Source organism: Armigeres subalbatus, chromosome 2, assembly GCF_024139115.2.
Source record: "Armigeres subalbatus isolate Guangzhou_Male chromosome 2, GZ_Asu_2, whole genome shotgun sequence".
Classification (NCBI taxonomy): domain Eukaryota; kingdom Metazoa; phylum Arthropoda; class Insecta; order Diptera; family Culicidae; genus Armigeres; species Armigeres subalbatus.
The window spans coordinates 342,210,180-342,236,806 of NC_085140.1; the positions used below are offsets into that span (position 1 = coordinate 342,210,180).

The 26,627-nt window shown below is 42.3% G+C and overlaps 1 protein-coding gene across 2 annotated transcripts in view; it reads right to left on the bottom strand.

Moving 5' to 3' along the window:
• Window positions 1-3,270: 3,270 nt before the first annotated feature.
• The window catches only part of LOC134212859 (T-box protein H15-like), a 146,353-nt gene continuing 122,996 nt past the window's right edge, over window positions 3,271-26,627 (bottom strand). For both annotated transcript variants that reach the window (XM_062691104.1, XM_062691105.1), the window contains exons 5-7: window positions 5,215-5,459; window positions 4,467-4,478; window positions 3,271-4,126 (exon numbers count right to left, since the gene is read on the bottom strand). In XM_062691104.1, coding sequence (XP_062547088.1) covers window positions 3,604-4,126; window positions 4,467-4,478; window positions 5,215-5,459 — 780 coding nt within the window. In that variant the 3' untranslated portion in view covers window positions 3,271-3,603. The remainder of the gene's footprint in view (window positions 4,127-4,466; window positions 4,479-5,214; window positions 5,460-26,627) is intronic.

A 26,627-nucleotide genomic window follows, 5' to 3' on the forward strand; every position in this document is an offset into this window, starting at 1 on the left:
TAATTAGCTTTTTAGACCTCATCTAGTGTTGGCGACTCCACAGCTTGTCCATCGTCGCTAATATTTATTCTATTCATCGATGCACCGTCACTTCCACTATTCAACAAAGTCTCGAAGTGTTGCTTCCACCTGGCAGCCACTTCGGTTTTATCTGTCAGCAAATTCCCTTGTTGGTCGTTGCACATGACGGGAGATGGCGCTGTCTTTCTCCGCACGCCATTGACAGACTCATAAAACCTCCGCATATCGTTCTGCTCCATTTTTTCCTGCGCCTCACTAATAACTTGTTCTTCATATTCTTTCTTCTTCCTGCGGTGGGTTCGTTTTTCGGCTGCTCTTGCTTCCTTGTACCGATCTCTATTCGATCGGGTACCCGACACCAACATCCGGCTTCTGGCAACGTTCTTCTCGTCTGTCACTCTCTGACACTCCACATCGAACCAACTCGTCCTGGGCCGCCTCTGTTCAGTGCCTACCACTTCTCGTGCTGTTGTGCTCACTGTTGTGTTCGTCGAGCTTCTGGTGGTACTCAGCCGATACTCCTTCCGCCGACAATCGATGGATATTGTAACGCATCGTTCGCTGTGATCTTTCGTTCGATATAGTTGATAACCGCAAGGGCCTCATACGCCTGTCACTGGCGAACAAAGCTCGTGTACTCTGCATCGAAGCTTAGAACCGGTGTTAGGGCGCAATCGTTAATGTACACATTTTTTTATTCGGTTAGTTACTGCAAATAAATTCTTTTTCGAGTCCCTATAATCAAGCAGGTATCTCAAGCATATCACATCGTTATATTGCTGCATGATTGAGTGTTTAATTTTGATAAAATATCGAAAACAAAAGTGTGCATAAAAATTGCCTCGCCATAACAAAAGGTGGTAGAGAATCAACACTGTTGTTTACAGTTTAGAACCAAATCCAGATGTCGCACATGTTGGGGTAGGGATTCAGTGCTCCGCCTTCTCCCCTGGATAACCGTGATCGAATTTTACTGACAACGAGGTAGTGTCAGAGTCACTGTTCGGACCTCTGAATGTCCGCACATCGATAACGTCCGAGAAATGGCGCCCATGTTCCAGAACATGGTCTATCTGGTTGCAAGTTTCACCATTTGGGTGTCTCCAGGTGTGCTTTCGTATATTCTTTCGTGCAAAATAGGTGCTGCTGATGGCCATCCCTCTGGTAGGAGCAAAATTTACTAGCCGTTGTCATTGGGAGCGGAGTGAAGGCTCTCCCTACCAATTATGGGACGGAAAAAGTCCTCTCTACCGACCTGTGCGTTAGCGTCTCCAATAACAATTTTCACGTCATGCTTGGGGCTCTCTCCATTGGCTTTATCAAGACATTCATAAAACGTGTCCTTCACGTCGTCGGATTTATCGTTTGTCGGCGAGTAAACGTTGATTAGGCTGTAATTCAAAAATTTGTCCCGTATCCTCAACACACAGATTCGTTCGCTAATGGGTTTCCACCGCATCACTCGCTTCATCTGTTTGCCCATGACTACGAAACCAATTCCATGCTCTGCTTTTCCGCCGCCGCTATGATAGATGATATACTTGAATGCAGTGTCGGTCGTGGGGTCCACGGCTCAGAATTCTGGGCCATTGAACTTCTTGAATAGCGGCCACGTTCACTCCAACCTTCTGCCAGAAGGCTCACTCGTTCAGGCTCATTTAGGGTCCTGACATTCTAGGTACCGAGTTTCCAATCATAGTCCTTATTTCGTGGCCGGGTCGGCTGCCAAAAATAACGTTCTCTTTTTCTTCTATCTCCATTTTTCGTGGTATTTGAGAGGCTTTAGTAAGCTACCTTGCCGGGATCGCGTTACCTACATCGCGCTAGTGGGGCTGCTACCTTAGGTATACCAGACAGACGCTGTTTGAGCCGCACCTTCGGTGAACATACGCTCGAGACGTACCTTCTCACTCTAGTTGATGTCAGAAGGACAACAGTGCCCAGGCTGCACTACCAGATAAGTAAATAACCCTTAGCTGGCGGTATTTTGTCATCGGACGACCCGTGGAAGCGTAAGATAGGAACTTGTGGGGACCGCTCCTTCCTTGATGTCAACCCACCATTTTATCACTTGATTCAAATTTAGTTCAAATTGATTAAACAATACATTAGTTTCTGGTATATGAGTTTCTATTGGGAGGAAAAGACCGTTACAAGTAAAATTATGTGTTGAAAACCATCAAAATTTTCTGGAAATTTTACTGTTTCCCCCGTCAATTTATTGTTTTCTGGCAAAAATAATCGGTTGGGGAAGGCATTTTTTTTAAATATTTTTATTTTTTCAATAACTTGATAACCGTTCAATAATTTAAAATAAAATAAAATATAGGACTTCTTCTTTTTCTATGGCTCTATTTTCCCACTGACACTTGGCCTGCTTTTCATCTTAGTATTCTGTTAGCAGTTATTAATTGAAAGCTTTTCGATGGCCGCCATTGCATGAAAATGTGTCTTGTGTGGTAAATACAATGGAAACACCCAGGGAGTCGAGAATGTTTCCCACCCGAAAACATCCTAGACCGGACCGAAAATTGAACTCGCCAACTCCGGATTGGCAATTCTACGACTTTGCTCGCAAGGCTAACTGGAGACCCAATGGATAAAATAAAGGGCACGTTGGCCAAAATGTTTGCAATGCAAACTACTGTCAAGATCAAACATAGGGAAATAAATTATTTTAAGTAGAACAATCATGCTTATCACCGTATACATGACGAAGCAAGGTAAAATCTGTCAACAACTTCTTGAAATCTAATGATTGCTATATGCTCCTGGGTTACTTTATCCAGGATGGTATTATCCGATTTACTGATCCACCAAGTTCCAGCTTCACCCCACCAAGCTGTTATTATCTGGATAGTCCTCCTAAACATGACTTATACATCCCTCTATTGCTCAGATCGATTACGCTTAGTTAACGACTGTGCCCAACGTCGACTAGTTCATTGGTTCTGCTGTTATTGTCCCATGTTTCTAAAACTTAGCCAAAAAATGTGTGGACATGCCTTTTCTTGGATAGGAGATAAAGTCGTAGCTCCAGGTCTTTGGATTGGTGAGTTGGATATGCAGGGTCCAAGTGTGGGACGCAGGTCTTCAGCATTGAGAAGCGTTCATTGGAACCCAGTTAGTAATAAATTTCACTTGAGAGATGACATAATATAAAAACTCCAATAGAACATGAAAGATCGTTTACTTACCTTTTGCAGTTTTCAAATGATTTTCTTTCAATAAACAGAAACCTTCAAATGGTAAAATATTGAACTCATAGCATGATTTATTTCCCGCTCAGTTATGTACATGAAAATTCGATCATTAGTGGGTTTTGCATCACAACTGGTGTGCCATTTTCAATCACGTTTCGCTAGTTGCTAGATAATAGTACCATCAATCAGTTGCCTAGGTTTAAAATGAACTAAAAATAAATTACACTTTCAATAAATCGAACAACAATTTGAACGCGCACCCATCGACTTGCGGCAGAGATTCGTGTCAACATAGAATAAAAGAAACTAAATAAATAACAGCGATCGACAGAACTGGATCTTATTTACACAAGGATTCGAAACAGAAACTATTCCTATTTTAATTCGGTGAAGTCCGTGGCGAAGCAGGTGGCTGCTGTGGTTGGCTGAGCGCCGCGGACACGTGCTGTGGCGGTATCTGGTACGGGCTGAACCGACTACCGAAGTGTTTGGCTCGCATGTCCGACGGCGAGGGAGACCCCGAGCTGGACGAGGGCGTAGAAACCGTCGAATGTGCCAGCGGAGGTGGTGGAGTTGAAGCTGACGATACGGATGCGGCGGCTGCCGCTGCAGCACTTTGTAGGAATGCAGCTGGTGGAATCTGCTGGGGCCAAGGTTGACCTTGCCAGAAGCTGCCGAGATTCATCTGCGGCGGTCGTTGGTACATCTGCGGCAGTAGGAGATCGTTGTAGGGGGAGCGACCCCACATCTGCAGGTGTTGGCGAGCTTTCTCCAGCAGGGCTACATGGGCTCCGTCCATTTCTTGTCCAGGAGCGGCGGCAAACTGGGCTAGCAGGGGATCGGGAAATAGGCGAAGGGGTGCCCGGAGGTGTTGCTCGAGCAGGAGGGCTTCCATGGGGTCTCTGAAAAGAGCAAAAAGGAAAAAAAAAAACAAGCTTCAGACAAGACATTCAAAATCTATACTTCGTGTAGGCTTCCTTTTTTTTACTTATTTTGAAGTATGGTTGCCTCTTTATCAATTCATTTTAATCAATTGATGCATTGACGTACATACACATGTTTTCTAGGAGAAGTTTAGTATATCATCTGCTTTACAAGCCACCTCATGACATTTGACATTTAATGACAATAAATTTTCAAGCGAAGGGTCTATACTTCAATTATCGGAAACCAATGTCTTGAAATCTTTATCGAATATTACGGAAATAAATTAAAATCTAAGATAATGATCGCCATACTTACATGCTGGGGAAACTGTAAAAGATAAGAAAAAATAATCGTCAGTACCATTATAATAAGACTGCCAATAAACGAGCTGCAACCGTCGTTTCCTATCTCCAAAATATCCCAGACGAAAACAAAACAAAACGATGATGATCGAAAATCGATCGAACTTGAACACCCGCCAAAGGATTCCGAGCCAAATCAAAGGGGCGAACCATTAATCACCGAGTCAACACCCGTTAATTAGAAGCCGGCGAGATTCAAACCCTGGCCCGGTCGGTCGGCCAGTCCCAACACCATGGAGCGATACGCGACGACCAATTTGGGGCGTGGATCCTGCGAGACGCCTTTCGGCATCATCATCAGCATCACAATCGGCTCTCGAACTCGCGCCATCGCCGTTCCCGCCGAACGCGAACCAAATTAACTCCTCGATGAAAGGCGCAGCAAAACGGACAGTGCGACCGCGGCGATGGGCGCACAATCGGTGTCGGCACTTTTGGCTTTGTTCTTTGGAAATCCGAGAAAACGCGTTATAAATTGCTAGTTTAATGTAATTAAGTTAACATCTCAACATATCATAAATCATGTTTTGTTTTGTTTTTTGAGCTGAGGGACGTGACGGAAACGGTTGCAGCTCCAAACGACTAAAAGAAATTTGTGTTTGAGTATGATTGAAATAAATGCGCGAACTGAATAATTAGCACAATCGACTAATATTCCGCTTTAATTCGAACTTATTGAAAGTCGATAAATCGAGACTCACCTGTCAAAATCCGTCAACCGGGACGAATCCCGGAATCCTTTGGCGAATGGATTGGAATCGATTTTGAGCTTGGTGATGAGCTGATTCTGGTAGGCAGTCACGGCCGTGAAAACCGTCTCCGGAAAGACGTACGACTTGTGGTCTACGTCCTGCAGGTCTTTCGGACTGCTAGGCATCTGCTGGCCGGGTCCGAGGCGAACCAAGTGAATTCGCGGCTGATACCGATGCATCGAGTTTAGAACGATCTGTTGAGGAAAAGAGGAAGCAAATCTCTGGGTTAGTATTGGAGCCAATCAAATCAATATGGCATATGTGGCGAGCAATCAATTTCTCCAAATCAGAGGGCGCCTGTCGGCACGTCATCGACGTCTTACTCGCGCGGGTAAGAGTTACGACCCCCAAAGACATCTCAACTCATAAAGGCAAAGGTGCCGAACGAGGCGAGGAGAGACATGAACCTGATAAAGACGCCAGAAACAACGACTAATGGCACCAAGTGGAGCCGCGCGCCGGATGGCTGATGATGTCCGCGGCAAGATTAATTACATCCCCTCGAACACTTAACGCTTGAGATGCGTTTAATTGCACAAACCTGAAACTACGGCTGCGAGTTTATAATTTTGCACTTCATTAACGGAAGGAGTGATTGGGTTCTTCTTAGCGGTTCAATTTTTGGTTTTATTCCATTAGTAGAGGGACTCAAGAGCTGACACGAACACGACTCATCGGACGTTTGTTCACCAAGGAGGTGCGGCTCAAACAGCCAACGTCTGAATAAGAGAGGCTGATCCCCGCAAGCTATGTCTACGATGGCATCCCTATCCCGGTGGATAAGAAACCCCGTAGGCTGTTCTAGATACTTTAATATTGTTCGAGAAATCGATACACATCCACATACCAAAATCTTCACAATTCATCGCGCTGAGTCGATCAAACAGTTGATAAAATTCTGATAGCTATCTACAAAGTACAAATGCAAAAATATGTTACCAGTGTTCATTGCGTTGGGCGTGATCACAGTTGACTGAAGACGAGTCACACGTAAACTATCTTTGCCAGCCATCACAAACATCTCATCACAGAAAATCAACAGCTTTTCAGACCCCCAATTCGCGTCTCGTCGCACACTGTTCCACACCTCAAGCCCATCACATAGCTCGGTGGTGGTGTACTCTGCATAAGTTGATGTTTCGTACCTAATTTATCAACCTAACACCTCACATTGTGCTGCGCTGTGAACCATTTGTATGCTAAAAATCGACGACGCTTCACACCCACGCGCGCACACACACAGAGACGGACGGGAACTGGAAAACTTTGTCGTCGCCAGTTCGGGTAGGGTAAATGTCTCCATCGCCACCACAGACAGCCAGACAGTCAGTCGGAGGCTCCATCCACGCCATTACCACACCTAACTGGCAGCCAAACCACCCACTCCCAATTAAAAGACAGCAGCAGCAGCAGTCAGTCGTTAGCGTACCTTTCCGGACCGAATGCGATATGTCCCTATACATAGGTAGGTTAGGTGGGCACAGAAACGAATAAGGCACCAGGCGGAGGTTGTTGTTAGTTTGCCATGGAACTTGGTGAGGACATGCGCTTCACCGCCGCCCAGTGCCGTTGATGGCTCGCATCGTGGGACGAGGGGGAAGATTTTGCACCAACACATTTGCACACAAAACGATGACAGTCTCTCTTACTGTGTGGAAAACATGCAAACTTGCTAAACTCTGCGGGCTTGCCAACTTGAGTGAATCGTAGGGTGGTGAAGGTGGCGGAAGTTGGGAATATGGTTGTCATGGTAGCGCTCTTGTCTTAGCTTCTATTTTGTTGTACGTCATTCTTGGTGTACATTCCAAGCGAAATGGGGGACTTTAAGCTGTTGTTTAGATGGGTGTTTGTTCCCCTATTTTTTCTTTTGTGTACATAGACATCCGTAAGAGGCCGTATCATTTCCATCATAAGTTCTTTTTTTCATCTCATCTCGAAAAAAAAAATAAAGCATCGTTTTCATTTTCTGTTTTGTTTGTTTTTATATTTGAATGAATAATAATTATCGTATAATTTAATAAATAATTGTATAAAAATCAGCACATTACAATGTTTTATTAAATTCTTATTACAAAACAAAGATTGAAGTTCTATTAAGAAGGGTAAATCACTACTTGGGCCTATGGACCCGGTTCCCGGTTCACTGCACAGAAAACTAATGATTTATACTGTTTGGAAGCCGTTGGTTTATGATTGATAATTTTTAAAAAGTCTCTTATTTATTTTTCACAATACTCAATATTTTTCAATCACATTAATTTGGTACATATTTTTTTATGCATACCTAAGTTCTACTCAGAATAAGCACATGTATAGAAAACCGCTTCGCCATCTCCACCAACTGTATTACTAAGTGGAGTAACAGAAGTAAATGCTCTATATTCTCTGGTATTCCTGTATCAGCATTAAATGTATCAGTCGACGTGTTAAGGTGTTAAATTGGTGAGTCCAGATCGTCACAACACAAAACTCTCTTTCACATAGCACCGAACAATGGGATTCATCGTTTGATAAATGACCAATGTCAGATGGTAAGTTTCCTGAGATATTCACAGAACATCTGACCGTAATAAAGTCACCAAATCTTAGAACAAAACGAATTTCCGCCATCATTTAGGGTAAAAGACCCAATAGTGGAGGAACTAAGCACGTTCCACCACTATTTATTCGCTTACACAAAAACTAAACATTATTTCGCCTACCTCAATGGGATTCTATCACAAACGCCCGAATGTAACAGTCGCTCGAATGTAACAGTCGCCCGAATTCCATTCACCCGAAAAGACCAAACGCCCGAAAAGACCATTCGCCCGAATAGACCATATATTTATGTATACCTCCAGATTCTAGGGGAACGGTTCGCCACTTCATCTCATAGCTCCTATTTCCATCCCATCAAAAACAAAGCAATGGAAAGGAATTTGGTTTGTTTATTATTTTTGTGATTTTTTTCAGCAGTGAGCACGTATGTTGACAAAAAGAAGCGACGAAATTGGTGCTGTATTTCTTTGTTTCGCGATGAGATGGAGATCGGAGCGGTTCCCCTACAACATGTTAATTTTCCTAATCATATTATAAGAAAAAATATGCCAATCACCTGGAATATATTAACGTACCAGTTTGTCTAGTTTTTTATTCTTTTCTGCTATTTTAGATGTCTTTCTAGCGTAGGGTATCAGTGGTCGCATTTCTTTCTTCTAGTTGGAACTGTTTTGGAATGCTGTAAAACGGAGGACTTCCTCGTTTCAACAGCGTATTCCACTTATTGTGCCACCCTAAAATGTTATTGGAAGTTCGAGGAGTACTGTTTAGGGTATTTTCATAGACCGACCATAGTGAAGGGGAGAAAAGTGGGTCTCTAGTGGTCTTGTTGTGCGTTGATTGGCGACCATTCACATGAGTCCGCTACGTTAGGCATAGTAGGCGTTACGCATTACGGACGTTAGGGATAATGTATGTTAGGCATAATGGTTGTTTGGCATAATTCTGCCTTCTTTATGTCATGGGCTGTTCATTATGCCTAACGGATACACCCCATTCACATAATACTTGCTTACATAAAAGAATACATTTCTTCGGGCAAGATTTTCGAACCTCCTTGAATGCCTTTGTTATATCTTAACATGAAAAAAGTGCTAAGGTAACAAACTTTTTATGGGTAAGTTGAAGTTTGTAATCCATCCCGTATGCCGATTGTAATCCTAATCGCCGATGTTTTCTAAAAACAAAACTTTGGTTAAGGAGAAAGAAACATCCTTTAAACTTGAATTTGGGAAGACACGTTCCTCAGCATTAATCTTAGCCATCAAAATCCAATAGTATATACTCTGGATCTAACGTGTACTGATAAATTTCGTTCCATCAATGAACAAAAGGCTGTATCATACGTCCCCGTGTTTTAGCATTAATACCAAGAAAACGAATCGACGGTGTTGATCTTCGCCTACAGTTCCGTGAATCGTGAACACTTGTGCAAATTGTTGTGGAGCAGTTGAGAATGTTTCGTCAATTATCCAAATCTTGGCTTGTGCTTACAACACTGAATGATGTGTTGAAGGAAGTAGCAAGATCGTCCCATCATTACCATGGATAGTCGATTGCAAGAAAGGTTCTGCGTCCAATGTTGTCATATAGAATCTTCCGATATGCCCATATATATCGTCACATTCTGATGGTTATAAGAGTTCATCACGTCGCCACCAGCGTTACATTATACGAAGTGGCTCGTTTTTGCTTATCTTATAAGCGAATTTAGCTTGAACCTAAATACTTAGGGAAGAAATCATGTCTTCAATAAGCATATGCGGTATTTCGAAAAATTTCGTTTCAGGTGGTTCGAAACGAAATTCCGCGGAATTTCGCGGAATTTGAGCATGGCGAAATCTGATTTCTTGATTTCGTTTCGTTTCGTGAAATTTCAAAAATTTCGTTAGAAAAAACTAGCTTCTAACGAAATTTAACGGAATTCGCGGAATTTCGAAACAAATTTAAACTTAAACCATACTTTTATTATCGAAAATTTTGGCTGCGCCGCTGAACAAAATCGTAAAGTTGTTTTCAACTTTGTGTTATACAATTTTTTTCTATTAATGCCTACTACATGACCCCATTCTTAGTCGACAAATATGCATGTAGTTTTCTTCTATCTATCTTCAGTGTTTCCATGATTAAAATTTAAATTTTGTGATATTTTTTTTACTATTTGCACAATATGAATGCGGTCGTGTTGCTGCTGGTTATGGGACGGCAGCTAGTCCGGGAGAACGCGAAGTGATACAAATCTACTTCGCGTAGCAGAAATTCGTTTAACTAGTGTGCAATCGATAGAGTTGATGCTGATCACGCCAGCTAGTGTGGGAGAACGCGAAGTGATAAAACTAATGTCTGCATCGAAGAACACAACATTATTTAGTGCGGAATCGATCGTGTTGTAGAAGATTATTAAACGAAGCACATTGGTCTTGCGTTGGATTGATTCGAAACACAGTTTTCATCTTCTTGTTTTCAAAATAACTTCATTCACAATAAATATTTTGTCGCTTACCAAGGGGTTTTTCCTTTCCCGTAGCGCTTACGGAGATGCAGAGCATTACTCGATCTCTTATAACAATGAGTGTTAAACTAATTTTCCTCTCCTAAATCTAAATTGACTATAAGCACGTGACTAGCATCGTTATTGGTCATGAATTGGTCCGTAGCAAGTATACAATAAGAATAACTTTTTTTGTTTCGCAAGAATATTATTTAATTGGTGAGCTGTGCATATTTGCTGTTTCTCGGCCAATCATGATTAGCAACTACGATGTGTACAGTTAATCAAGCTGATAAGCTTTTCTTTGACTATTTGCACAATATGTAAGGAACATTGCAGATTTGTGGGCATTTCTAGATCTTCGCATAGAATTTGCAAAAAAAAATCCAGAACGGTTTGAAAGATCATTAAAATTGCTGAAAGTTCTTTACTTGTGATTGCTTTCAGCTTATACTGACCATAACAGCTGTTCTCATATGCCAAGGACACACAGAAAATAGCTCAGTTTGTCGAGCTGATTGTATATAAGACTATGGGTCTGTGAAATTCAATCTGAACTACATATCTTTGTGCATTTTAGAAAGGTGCACAGGATTCTTCTAGTGAGCAAATGTATGCTATATATGTAGACGAAGAATAAGAAGGGATAAATTTTGGCTGATACGATCTTTTCAAATGTTGGTCTAGTAATATCAGTTCTCTATCTACTGTTACCGAATATAGTAACAATGGACGAACCATCGGCATATTTGCATAACATGTATATACATAGGAAACAATATCGAGGCGTTTCACCTATTTCATAGTTAAAGTGTACCCACTGTCCTATCCCCTCTCCCTATTTCGGCCCTTTCTTTTTTTTTTAATTGAAAGAAAGACGGCAACACCATTTCCGCTATACCGAAGCCGAACGTCGAAGGATGGGAGAGAAAGAGAAAATCGAGGGAGCCGAGCGAAAGATCGTGGACTAGTCGAGGAGTCGTATTTTGACTGTGATCGGGTACAGACCTCTCGATTGACCGGAGAAAAGCTGTAAAAGAAGATCCTTGTTACGTTTCGTATCTAATTTAATTTGAACGATTTTTAACACCTACCTAGACATCCCTAGTAATAAGAACAACGAGCGATATCAGTAGTGTGGAGGTATTCGTTTGAGAGGATGTAAGACACCGAAATTGTAAGATATTTTAAATAATTTCAACTATGTATTCTAATTAATATATGTAGCTTTTTAGCTAATTCTAGACCAGAAAAAATGTCTTTTATCTGCTGTAAGCATCGGTTAGAGCACCTTATCAATGCCTCCCGCAACACTAAAAAGAATTTCGCTGAACGGATTCATCAAATTCAGCGGTCTTTCGACGGGACGTTTTGATTCATCAAAGTGGCTGGATCTGAATATATTTTCACCGCGAGATGCAAGAAGATTTATTGATCTGAAAGCCATTGTGATCTTCGGTACGTCGTTGGATAAATAACATCGCCCGAAATGACTAAAGTGCTGGGACAAAACGACAACGCTGACAAAAGCCAACGGCAGATGAACTGTGCCATAGTGCTTTTGTGCAGCACACGCAGATTGGTATATGGGAATGGATTCAGCAATAAGCAGGAAAACCGTGTGTTGGCCACTACAGGTCGATGTAAATCGCAAACTTCTAGTCTTTATTGTACTGGTCCAGCAAAACCAAACATGAGTGTTGTGAAAGCAAGTCGTATGTATGTACCCAGCAGCGAAGGTCGTTTAGTGATGTGTGCTTGAAATTTGTCGACAGTGTTCTACGTTATTTGTGTTGAAATTCTGCGTGTCGATTCAAACTAGTAGACTAATTTCTTATCGTATTAGGAATGTTTTGAAATTATTGTACATTAATGATGTAAAAAAGTCTGATATTATTAGTAGAACTTATTACCCGTTGAAAAATCAATCAAACTAATTAAGATTAATAGTCTTGTAAAACTTCATCGGGCCTGAAGTGTTACGGGGGGGAGTGTTACGTTTCGTATCTAATTTAATTTGAACGATTTTTAACACCTACCTAGACATCCCTAGTAATAAGAACAACGAGCGATATCAGTAGTGTGGAGGTATTCGTTTGAGAGGATGTAAGACACCGAAATTGTAAGATATTTTAAATAATTTCCACTATGTATTCTAATTAATATATGTAGCTTTTTAGCTAATTCTAGACCAGAAAAAATGTCTTTTATCTGCTGTAAGCATCGGTTAGAGCACCTTATCAATGCCTCCCGCAACAATCCTTGTGAAGCGTTGATTTAGCGTGGACTTAGTGTGCTGGTGAAGGGAGCCTAGAACGTCCCGAATATTGAAGAGTGTGCGCGGTGAACGGCTGTTACCCGTTGGGGGGATTATTTCCGATAGAAAATCCCGTAGTGCGTCGTGAGTCCCGCGGAGCCGAAAAAAAACCTCGGCTATTTCTCAAGCTGCATCCACGTGCTAAACGCTACCGTCTCGCCGGCTGTTTATCCCACCGAGCTGGGAGCAAACCTCGAAGAATCACCAATCGTCGCAGTTTTCAACTTCGCGGCTCATCCCGCGGAACCGAGACAGAGCTTCTAAAAACCGCCCACGTGTCCAGCATTTCAGCCTCGTCGGCTGCAGGCCCCTTGAGGCTGTGAAAGTGCATTAGGAAGAATCTCAAGCCACTATCTACGTGTCCAACGCTCCAGATCACTGGCGGCATCCCCGTGGAGCCAAGAGAGCTTCGACATACCGCCCACGTGTACAACATTTCAGTCTCGTCGGCTGCCTGCCCTTGAGGCAGTGAAAGTGTATCAAAGAGAATTTCAAGACAGATCACTGGCGGCATCCCCGTGAAGCCGAGGAAAATCTTCGACAAATCGCCTGTGTGTTTAACGCTGCAGATCGCTGGCTGCGTTCCCCAAGAGGACTGGAAAAAAAATCTCGAACTAACCCTCAAGCTTCCGCCCACGACGTGTCCAACGCTACGACCGTGTCAGCTGCCTACCTCGCGGAGACGACACAACGAGTCATCGAGCCTTCCCCTCCCAAGTGTCCAAGACAACAGCCTCGTCGGCAACCTATCCAGAGGACCTGGAGAAGCATAGTCGCTTCAAACTAATAACCACTGTAAGCCTGGTCAGCACTCCACTAGTGGAGCCGAGGAGAGCCCCTTCGAACCCCGTTGCAGGTACCGTTAAGTACCCAGGTATGTCAAAACACCTGAGCATGACAATGTCGACCAACTTTGTAAGGCCGCAACCCTTCCTTCCTCCCACTAATCCAAAACCCAGGAATATCAAATGGAAATTAAAATATAAAATCTTCGGTTCTTTCTAACGCTATCCCTATGTGCATGCAATTGCGTCGAACTCTCGTTGTATTGTCCATTCTCTTCGCCATTCCGTCGTGTATCTCTTGAGCAAGTAAAGTTAAGCGTGAGAACCCCAACGGTGAGCTAGTTTGGGACGTGTGGACGTCCACTGCATAGACGGCGGACGTCACTGGCAGTTACACTACGCATACTCCTGGCAGATGTGGATACATTAATAGAGTATCTAAATAATAAAATGAATCTAAGCATTCATTTTTTAATTTTGACTAAGTCAATACTGTAAAACCACGCTGACAAGGCAATATGAAGTATGCTTCAGCATAATTACATAATTCTTAAGTGAACTAAAGTTTTAAGCGAAATTTGAATCCGTATATGAAAAATCCCACAATTTCTTTATTTTCATATTAAGTATATAAAACTGATATGAAATTGAACTGATAAAAAATTGATCAGATACGGGAACACACGCTCCACGATGAATTCCTTTGAAAGCGGCACATATGCTGGGGTATTGCCTTATCGCCAATGGAAAAAGATCGTCCATTTCGAAAGAATCCATACCCAGAATGGTTCTCTCCTACTCTTATCCAAGTCCTCAAAGATAAACGAAAAGCATGTAAGAAAAAGCGGAGAAACCCTACTCCAGAGAATATTGCCTCCTATAAAGAGCTTCTAGCTACTTTCAAAGTATTGCACAGAGAAGCGTACCAGGTGTACATTGCTAGCGTTCAAAATGGAATTAAGGAGAATCCTAAATCTGGAAATTTGTCAATAGTAGGCGGAAGAATGCCGGCATCCCGGAGGAGATGAAGTATGGAAACAAATCTTCCACCAATGGACAGGACACCGCAGAGCTTTTCGCTGACTACTTCAAGAGTGTTTATCGAAGCGATCCCGTGAATGAAATGAATCCTCCAGACGCCGCTGCCACGGACTCTATGGATTTATCACGCGATGAAGTGGAACAAGGATTGTTGGAGCTAGACATAAGCAAGTCGGCGGAGCTCGACAAAATCCCATCTAAGCTATTGAAGGAACTCACGGATGAACTCGCAGGACCCCTGTCTTTTCTCTTCAATTCTTCGTTGTCATCTAGTTACTTCCCGCAACTATGGAAAATCTCGCACATAACTCCTATACATAAGAAATGATCTCGTTGTAATGCGGAAAACTACCGTGGTGTCGCAATTCAATCCGCGATGCCGAAATTGTTTGAACGACTAGTTTATTCCCATCTCTACGAACGAATCAACGAACAGGTCTCGACAGCCCAGCATGGATTCTTGAAAGGTAAGTCTGTTGTGACAAACCTGTGTGAATTCAGCTCCATGGTTACGGACTATATGTCTAAAGGCTATCAAGTTGACTGTGTCTATACGGATATGAGTAAGGCATTCGATGTTGTTGGGATAGACAGTATAATGCGCGCGGTAGCCGATTTTGGCATCGGAGGAATGTTGTTCGAATGGATTAAAACATATTTGTTGAGCAGAATTCAGTATGTGAGAGTTTGCAACAATACATCGGCTGCCTTCGATGTTAATTCAGGAGTTCCACAGGGTAGCCATTTGGGCCTGCTGCTTTTGTCATGGTCATGAATAAGCTGCCGTCATTTATGACTACGAACGCGATAGTGCTGATCTATGTCGACGACGTAAACATCTTGATTCCAGTGAAAGTCCTTGATGACTGTGTCTAGCTGCAAAAAGATCTTTGCAATTTTGAAAGATTTTTTAGTGGGAATGGACTTAGCGTCAATGCAAGCAAATGCTCGGTCATTACCTACACCAGAAGGGTTGGGCTGATATCTTTTACCTACAGTTTAGGTCATGCAAGCCTGCAACGAGTAGATAGTGTTCGAGATTTGGGCGTAACAAGGGATCAGCCACTGACATTTAACGAACACATAAACAGACTCATCAAGGACACATTGCAACTTTTGCTCTCACCCGACGGTTTGGACGTGAGCTTACTGATCCACATGCAATTCTCACAATTTATGTTAGCCTCGTTAGGACTAAACTGGATTTTGCGAGTGTGGTGTGGCGGCCACAATATGAGGTTCATATTCAACGGTTGGAGGCAGTACAGAGAAAGTTTTTAAGATTTGTTGCACGCTTAAAATCAATAACACAGAGATGTGTTTGCATCACACAAAACGGACCTAATGCGTAACATCCCCTAGATGGGCGACAGTTACACAGGCACAAAATGCCTCGTACGGTCGTGATAACGGTCCTTTTCAACATGTAAACGTTTGTACAGATTCCTTGTTTCATGAGGAACCAAATACTGTTGAAAATATTGAAATCCAAGCTTCAATAAAACTACACGAGCTATTTTTGTGGCTGTGTAACTATCGCTCATCTAGGGATGTTCCGCATTAGGTCCGTTTTGTGTGATGCAAACACATCTCTGTGTTATTGATTTTATGCGTGTGAGAAACCTTGGATGGAGAGAAGAGTTACCGGTGTATGAGAATCTCTGCTCGTTATTTGACCTCGACACCATCAGTAGCAGACACAAGATTGCTGACATCGTCTTTTTCTGTAACATCTTGAGAGGGCGAATTAGTAGCCCATATCTCTATAACCGGCTCAACTTCAATACTAGCCCGGTTACTGTTCGTCGTCGGAGGGTCTTCGATCCTCCATTTAGATCAAGGAACTACACGCAGCACGAGCCTACCAGCAGGTTCATGACTGAATTTAACAGACTACAAGATGTAATTTCTACAAACATGACAACAGATGTAATTCGTGATAGATTAAGATTATTTTTAAGAGGACAATTGTATATGTGACAACAATTATGTGTATAATGTATAAGTAGGGCAACGGGCTTACAGCCTTATAGTCCAATAAATCAAATCAAATCAAATGGTATATGCGGCGAGAATGTGGCGATTTATCACAGATTGCCTCTTCTGTTATTATAACTCTTTTGGTCGCAAAACAGTTATTCAACTTCGAAAACGTGAAATCAGAATTGCGTACATAATGTAAAACCAATTTAATAATAATAAAAATTGAGCGGGAAAAAAATAAAAATTTCGTTTCGTTTCGAAAAATTTCGAATTAAATGATCCTTGATTTCGTATCGTTTCGAAGTCTCGAAACAAATCTATATTTCGTTTCGTTTCGATCCGAATCAACACAGACATTTTAAATTTCGTTTCGTTTCGTTTCGTTAGGAAAAAGAGTGTTATCGCATACCCTTAGTCTTCAATACATTTAGAAAGAACAATGTATGAAGAAAAGAAGAATGAATTCCTATTTGCGCCTCTTATTTTTGAAGATTGGTTTAAATAAATACCCTTGCAACGTCATTCTTCGCTGCAGCTCTAATTGATTAACTAACTAATTAAATAAATACCCTTGCAACGTTATTCTTCGCTGCAGCTCTAATTATTCCGTCATGTTTTGTTTCATTTCAGGATGTTTGTGGACCGGTATAACCCAAGTAACAAATCCAAAACCATATGAATTTATTCATAATTAGTAATGGTTTTAAGAAAGATTTCAAAATACTGGTGTGTTTTAAAAGAGTTTTTTATAAGAAAATGGCTCATCAAATTTTATAATTCTTAAAATAGTGTTGGTAATCTCTACAATTGAACAATAAAAACTATCATTGATCTAGCGCTGATACTCTTATGAATGTTTTTAAAACATTCTCCTAGATGCATTTAAAGTTGAACAATAAGTCCAAATGAATGTTTCTTATACATTTCTTTTGACACACTGGGATAAAATACAACTTAACCATAAACTCACATTAAAACCGCAATGAATCTTTTGAGTCTTAGTTAAATTTTTACGTTCTGGAATAAATTTAATTCATATCTGTCAAACATGAAACCTAATCGATGGAAAAAATCAAGTCAAGTCGACCTTTCAAATGGAAATACACAAAAATAGTAAATTAGGTGCAATTCGAAAACCGTTAGTTCTTCCAAGGAACACTAGAACAGTTGGAGGATGAGTTTCAACCGGAATGAAGATACGCTTGCAGACGCAGTACATATTCTTCCATTTATCGTCAGGCATCGATGACTCCAACTGGTAAAGCTTTCCCACCAGGTGTTTTTTCGGCCAACGGAGGATGGCTTTTGCTTCCCACTCACTGGGAAGATGACACTGAAACAGATTTCTTTATCATCAATTCCTCCCGAAGTATTACTTAATTGATGGCCGGGAAGATTAAGGCTAGTGAAAAAGGTTTTGTTTTCAGTGAGTCCGGTGAGCGCTTCTATGACACCCATCCCCACACTCCATGAGTTGCAGATTTCCGGTTTGCCCTTGACCACCTTAAAAAGCATATTTAAAAAAAAGATTATGAGATTCTTTATTTAATTCGCAAATAATAATTATCATGAGCTTTAAATTGAACAAATATTATTAAAAATTTAGATTTCCGGTACCAATGGAAACCCAAAACCAAAACAAACAGCCGTCAAAATATTCACAGATAACCCACTCTTATTCAAGAGTGCCATAAAGGCGACGATACTGCTAATGAGTTTAAATTAGAAATGACGATTTCAACGCAGTTTTTTCCAAGAGAAAATTGTTTTATTCAAAACTGGATTAATTTGTAATGGTTTTATTCAAAGTAAAATAATAAAAATGGTGATTTTGATATTTTGCTTGACTAAAAATCAACAACCTTATTGGAAATTTCGGATTTGTTAGAAATTATATCGCAAATTACAGCTCTTATAAGCTGAATTTCATTGTAAAACCAAATTTAATCCATGTTACAACGAACTCTTTCATAAATTTACTATATATGAAAAAAATTTTGCGTTAGAATAAAAGAGCGCTTTGATTATTGTAATATTTGAATATTCATTATTCTGCAATATTTTCACAGCGCTAGTCGTTTTTCATAGTTTTACGTAAAATCGACAGTAAATTTTGAAGCGCAAGTTTTCCTTTGTATTTTGGAAATAAAATTTGCAAGCATATGAAATGTATTATTGGTTGTTAAAGACATGGCGACATTTATTTTGCGTGAAATATTTACATTTTATTATTCTCTATGATTCCCCTTTTTATTTTTATTAATAAATATAATTAGGTCTGAAGCATCCTCAAATAAGAGTATTATGAAATAGTTTATGGTTAAAAAGACTTTAAAATAGTTTTATGGAGGATTAGAAAACCATGATAAATACGTTTTGCATAGATCTGAATAGTTTTAAGATATTCTTATTCTATTTCTTCACAACTTCTTGTAGAGTGGGCCAAATTGAGCTTATAGATGATTTATACTTAGTTTATTAAGGCATTGAAAGAATTTAAGATTTATTTCTGGTTTTATCAAGTGGTACTTACACTCTACTTCAGATGTGCCTTAAAGCAATATTTGTTACTTGGGAAGTGACCAGAATACATAAAACATATTTTAATATCTGAATCTCTCAACAATGCTGAGCGATTGAAACTGACTTTTTTTTTTATGTGAATGGATTGGAAGACAGTGATGAGTAGATTTTATTCATAATCAATGTTAAATGGGGCTTTACACCTCGGGAAAGTTTTCCGCCGGATTTTGGTCCCTGTGCCCTGGGGAAAAAAATCTGCGGACCAAATTCCCGAGGTGTGAAGCTACCTTAAAAGACACTATGCATACGTATATAAAGAAATCAAGTCATTATTTGAATTTTATGAAAAAGAAAGTACATAACGTCGTAATTTTTCTTATTATTTCACACATAAACGAAACAAATATTTAGATACATGTGAGAAACGTGTACAACAAAATATGAGATAAGTAGGAAATCAGATAGGGGGAATGACGGCTTTGGCAGGTTTTGTTCTATTATTGGCAGGGGGGGTTTATGACTGACTAGGCTCAAATTTGGCCTAAACATTCTTTGCATATCAAAGAATATTGTGGCCGAATTTCATAAAATTTGGTCGACAAAAACCCCCCTGCCAATAATAGAACAAAACCTACCAAAGCCGTCGTTCCCCCTATACTATTTCTTTTTATTAGTCACAAAAAATCTTTTCATCAAATAAGGTGAAGAGTTTATTCGGGCACATAATCTATTCGGGCGAACGATCCATTCGAGCGAATGGTCTTTTCGGGCGTTTGGTCTATTCGGGCGAATGGAACTCGGGAGTTTGTCATTCGGGCGAATGGAATTCAAGCGAGTGTCATTCGGGCGTTTGTGATAGAACCCACTATGGTGCATACGAAAGCTCTAAATTTTCTATTTTGATTCAAAGGTATTCCAATAGTAGCAGCTCCTGTCATTGTCATCTAAAATGAATTCTCCAATTACTGGTGCAATGTTTCCATAGTTGCGATATTTTCTAATTCGTGTTCCTATAGTTGCGAATCCCATTGTTTTCATACGGGACTAGTAACTATAGGAACATTACCGCAACTATAGGTACAACGCAGAGAATAAATTATAGTATTTCAGTGATATTTTACCGATTATTTAAGAAATCCCAAACTGTTTTCGTCTCTTTCACGTAATGACAGGTCAACCAATAGATATAAAAAGTGGGTTGCTCCGTTTATTTCGTATATTCGACAAAAACTACACTACCGCAACTATAGGAACACCCACGACTATAGGATCAATGACCCTATGCAATTTCACATCTGAGAAGCATATTGATTCAGTAAGTGATGATCAATTGTGGATCGGGTTTAAGATTTGTTGAATTACGGCTTGCCTAATTTTGCCTAGTAAAAAAATATGGATTATTTGGCATTAGCAGTTAAAAATATTATTTGGAGAGGGTGATCAGTTAATCGATTTCAGTTAAAATATTTTCAGACAGTTTCACTGCTTTAGAAATCCTTACGGATTTTTTTCTTAGGAAATTTTTAAATGGATTCCTTTGGAAATTCTTTTTGACTTTTTTAAGAAATTCCTTCAAAAACTAAAGGAATTTGCTTCGGAGATTGATGTTCAAACTGTTGTGTAAGTTTCTTTAGGCTTTTGTTTGGAGATTCAATATTTTATTTTGCCATTCCACTGAAAATTATTTTGGGATATTTTTCAAAAATACCAGGAGGACTTTTTTTCGTGAATTATTTCAGGAATTCCTGAAGAAAATTTCTCCACGGTTCTCTTTGGAAATTCTTCCAGTAGTTTATAAAGACTTTCTTTCGGACATCCCATGGGATTTTTTTATCCAGCGAATCTTCAAGAAATTGCTCAAACCTTCGGAAATTCCTTTAGAATTTTTATAGAAATTCCAAAAGGATTTTTTTTTTCACAAATCTGTTCAGAACTTTGTACGGAAATTTCTTTAGGAATTCTTTGAAAAATCCGCCGAAAGCCATTTGGCCGAAACCATTTGACCAAACGCAGCTTGGTGGATTAGTTTCCTTAAAATGTCTGTGAAGTAAGAAATGAGAAGTAACATGTTTGAAGTGAGAAGTGTGCAATGAAAAAAGTGTAGTGAAAATCGAGAAGTAAAAGTGAGATGTTTGAAGTGAAAATTTAGATATTTGAAGCGAGCATTTGGCAGTGCGAAGTGAGATTGAGAAGTGAATAATAAGTGGTGAGAAGTGAAGCAAAATAATTGAAAAAATGCAAGAAAAATAGAAGAGCTAAGAAGGAAGAAAAGAAAGGAAATAAGGAAAGATGAAGGAATGGTGCCTAGCATAACTCTTCTTGTGACGTCGAAACGAGAAGTCGGGTAAGGATTGCCTCGCGCTTGATTTGAATCGTGGATGAGATTTGAGAATTTGAGTTTTCACCAACCACCTACTTTTAGAAGAGTTATCCCATCCCAACCAAAGTCACCCTGATGCGTTCGCGGGCTCCTCTGGTGCCATGTAGCTCGAAACACTCCTCATCTTCCCGGATGACCAGCCCGACTGGCATCACGCTCGCAATCACACAGGCTGCACCGTGTGATATCGTGCGGTAGGCAGATATCACACTGAGACACATCGAACGGTACGTGCTCTCCAGCTTCTAGTCTAGTCTCGTGCTCTCCAGCTTCCGCAGGTAACTAGTGCTCATCCAATCCGCCACCGTGTTGATCGCGTGTGCTGCGGTCAGCTCTACCTCAGGAATTCACTCCTCGTAGACCTCCAAAGTTACGTCATGTCGAAGCCGACGATCTTAACATCAGGAGGGAACTTTAGCTTCAGAACCCCGTCATACATAAGGTTCCATAATACCGCCCCAGTATTGAATCTTGCGGAACTCCTGTGAAAATAGGAACACTTCTCTGACCGGTATTGATCACGTATAATAGTACACGGTTGTGGAAATAGCTTTCCAAAATCCGATACAAGTCCCCCGTAGCCAGTGTAATGAGAGTGCTTTGGCATCCCAGCTTGCACTGTTGAATGCGTTCTTCACATTAAGTGTCACTAATGCACAGTATCGAATATCTCGCCTTTTTTGTTGGATCGCTATCTCATCTGTCTTTACCGAACTGATTGTTTGACAGGTCCTCCGTACCCTCTGAGTACGGGGTCAGCCTGTTAAGGATGATCCTATTAGGCAACTTGCCCGTCGTGTCTATAAGACAGATTGGTCTATACGCCGATAGGTCGCCCGTCTGTCTGCCTTTTCCATCTTTCGAGGAATCTACAATCATCAAGGCATCTGTATAGCTAGCATGCACATGTTCGGGTTCGCTAAGATTGCTGCCTTGAGAGCACTGTTCGGAACTCCATCAGGCCCTGGAGTTTGTTCGTTACCAGGGATTTCACCACCGCGAATAACTCTTCATTCGTCACCGGAGCCACCATTTCGGCCGCACACATATCGCCTTGCGGTGCAAGAGGCCAGGGACTTGGGGCTCGGGACGGAAAGAGTACCTTGATTATCCTCGCCACCCTATCCGGGGACCATTCCGGGGGTGAAAAGCTACCGTTGGTCTTGGCCATCATTATCCTGTAAGCGTCACCCCACGGATTCTCGTTGGCTTCTTCGCATAGGTTGTCGAAACACGCTCTCTTACTGCTCTTGATGGCCTTGTTGAAGGCCAGTTTCGCAGCTCGGAACACTTCACGGCGGCCCGCTCTTTCATCCTCGGTGCGGGCACGTTGCCTACTTCATCTAGCTTTGAGGCAGGTTGATCTAAGGGCCACAATCTCGGCTCTCCACCAGTGTACCGGGAGTCTGTCATTTCTCGGCAGGCCTTTCCTCGGCATGGTGGCGTCGCACGCGCGTGATAGGACAGCTACCAGCGCATCCCCGCTTAGACCTTCAGTGTTGGCCTCCAATCCGTCCCAGGGCCGCAATGAAAACTTTGACGAACTTTACGTCAATCCTGTTAAGAGTTCCTCCGGAACGTGCTAGCGGAGCTATTATTGACTAGCACTGTGTCGAGCCTTGCTAGCGCCTCTAGTGACGCTTAACCCCTTCGATTGGTACAGGGGCACTCCACTGCCCAAGCGTTAACATTTTCTGCTATGACGACCAGCTTACGACCCACTAGGTCAGACGATAGCCTATCGATCATCTGGTTAAACTGTTCTAATGGCCACCTTGGTGGGGTATAGCAGCAACAATGGAACACACCATTGATCTTGTCTATCGCGAGACAATCAGCAGAGGAGTGCACCACCTCTTGGATCGGGTACCGTCCGTCGTGCAAATAGCCGCCATCCTGGACCCGTCCGCCACCCAATTGCCGTTATCGACAGCGACTTGGTACGGGTTGGATAGGAGGGCTCCGAGACCGACTGCCACAGCAGCTGCTGGGCAGTTGCACAGTGGTTGAAATTCAGCTTTGTTATTAGCACGGCTTCTTTTTGTTTGTCTCTCCGATGGGACACGAAGATCCACCCATAACTTGGTTACAGGCTAGCCTTTTGCTGGCGCAGATGAGGCACTTTGGTGCCTTATTGCATTCCTGCGCCTTGTGCCCTTCCTCACCACAACGAAGACTGGTTGCTACAGTCTGGGACCTTACAGTTGTAGAACTTGTGCCCCAAGTCTGAGCACCAATAGCACCTATCCTCGGAAGGCGGATGCAGTTTTCTCACTATCATACTGACCAGCTGATCTTCAACTTCCCTCGCTCCATTACCTTTTTGGCTTCCACAACCGATAACCTAAGGTAGGCTACCTACGTGCCAAAGGGACCGCATCTTAGGCGTACATATGTCTTCTCGACCTCTGTACCGCACTGTTCTCTGACGGCAGAGACGACGTCGTCCGCGTTCGTGACCTCGTCCAAGTGATTGCACTGGAGGGTCACTTCTGCCTACAACGACCTCACCTTGGCGTCGTCACCCAAGACCTAGCAAATTCTACCAGAAGCTCAACGCATCCCGCAAAGGCGGGAGCATCTTGACGGACGAACGTGTGGTGATCGAAAGGTGGAAGCAGCACTACGATGAACATTTGAATGGCGCTGAGAGTACAGGCAGTTAAAGTCAAGGCAGCGGAGGAGATGACTACGTCAGTTCAGCGGACGATGGAAGCCAACCAGCCCCCACCTTGAGGGAAGTTAAGGATGCCATCCAACAGCTGAAGACCAATAAAGCAGCTGGTAAGGATGGTATCGGAGCTGAGCTCATCAAGATGGGCCCGGAAAAGCTAGCCACTTGCCTGCAAAAATTGATAGTCAGAATCTGGGAAACTGAACAGCTACCGCAGGAGTGGAAGGAAGAGGTTTTATGCCCCATCTACAAGAAAGGCGACAAACTGGAGTGTGAGAACGAGCGATCACCACCCTTAATGCCGCCTACAAAGTGATATCCCAGATCATCTTTCGTCGTCTGTCACCATTAGTGAATGAGTTCGTGGGAAGTTATCAAGCCGGCTTCATTGACGACCGCTCGACAACGGACCAGATCTTTACTGTACGGCAAATCCTTCAAAAATACCGTGAATACCAGGTCCCAACGCACCATCTGTTCGTTGATTTCAAGGCGGCATACGACAGTATAGACCGCGTAGAGCTATTAAAAATTATGGACGAGAACAGCTTTCCTGGAAAGCTTACCAGACTGATCAAAGCAACGGTGGATGGTGTGCAAAACTGTGTGAAGATTTCGGGCGAACACTCCAGTTCGTTCGAATCGCGCCGGGAACTAAGACAAGGTGATGGACTTTCGTGCCTGTTGTTCAACATTGCGCTTGAAGGTGTCATGCGGAGAGCCGGGTGTAACAGCCGGGGTACGATTTTCAACAGATCCAGTCAATTTATTTGTTTCGCGGATGACATGGACATTGTCGGCCGAACATTTGCAAAGGTGGCAGAACTGTACATCCGCCTGAAACATGAAGCAACAAAAGTTGGACTGGTGGTGAATGCGTCAAAGACAAAGTACATGCTTGTGGGCGGAACCAAGCGCGACAGGGCCCGCCTGGGAAGCAGTGTTACGATAGACGGGGATACCTTCGAGGTGGTCGAGGAATTCGTCTACCTTGGATCCTTGCTAACGGCTGATAACAATGTTAGTCGTGAAATACGAAGGCGCATAATCTGTGGAAGTCGGGCCTACTACGGGCTCCAGAAGAAACTGCGGTCGAAAAAGATTCGCTACCGCACCAAATGTGTCATGTACAAGACGTTAATAAGACCGGTAGTCCTCTACGGACATGAAACCTGGACAATGCTCGAGGAGGACTTGCAAGCACTCGGAGTATTCGAGAGACGGGTGCTTAGGACCATCTTTGGCGGTGTACAAGAAGACGGTGTGTGGCGGCGAAGAATGAACCATGAGCTCGCCCTGCTCTACGGCGAACCCAGTATCCAGAAGGTAGCTAAAGCCGGAAGTGTACGATGGGCAGGACATGTTGCAAGAATGCCGGACAGCAACCCTGCAAAATGGTGTTCGGTTCCGATCCGGCAGGTACGAGACGGCGTGGAGCGCAGCGAGCGAGATGGGCAGACCAGGTGCAAAACGATTCGGCGAGCGTTTGGCGTCTTCGACGATGAAGAGATGCGGCCTCGAATCGTGTATTGTGGCCATATATTGTTGATTCAGTGTTATCTGTTTAGATGTAAACTTAATAAATGAAATGAAAGATGCCGGCCACGTCCTCACAGGCAATTTAGGATTAGGGGAGGAAAATTAGTTCGACACTGATTGGTATAAAAGACTGAGGAGTCCTCTGCAACTCCGTAAGCGCCGATGGAAATGGATAGATGGTTAGAGTCGCCTTGGTTGTCGTTTTAGAGTTGGAATCTGTAACGGTCATATCATTATAATGTACTCGAATGCAACTTAATGCATTTTAATGCAATGTTTGTTCAGGAAAAGCCGAAAAAACACATCAAGCCAGTGTGTCCCAGATTGATTGGCGCATATAAGTCCCTTTTTCTTTGATAATGGGACGCATATGCGGTCACGATGAGACAAGTAGGCTTGATGTTTGTTCCTCATTTTCTCCATTTCGTTTCAATAATCGTCCATCAATGTTGACCACTTTAACTGTGTTTAACCCCGTTGTGTGACACTCCATGCCTCCACACATAATCCTTTAATGGATACCCAATCACCTGTCAGGGCCGTTTTCCTGTGCCACTTTCGGCACTTTGAGCAGCTCACCAGGCAGTCGTTACTATAAATATTAATAAACAGTACGGTCAAATGGGTTTTTCCTCAACTTCTGCCAGAAGTGGAGCAAAGAAAATTCTAGCAAAAGTACCCTTTGGAAGATCCCAGCCCCAATCGTGCAGACGGCAATTCCTTTTTCCTCATCGAACAGCACCAAAACCAAAAGGTGCGAATGTGTTAGGTTGGTGAAATAAACATAAAGTTGGGATTACACGTCGGTGGGTTAGCGAGATGAACACATCTAGGCGGGGGCGGCATGCAAATATGCGTCCACTTTTTTGAGGGTCCGTCCGAGTTTCTTACGCGGTGGAAAGGAAGAAGGCGAGCAGGTGTCAAACGGAAAAGGCTCGCATAAAGTGTCAATGTTATGGCGGTTGTTTCCATCAGGAAAGCAAAGCTCTGCGTCTGGTCCACGCGCGGCGGGACTTTAACTCTACATGCGATGATTTAATTAAGTCGTAGGCGTTGGTTCTGTTTTTTTTATTGGATAGAAGGATATT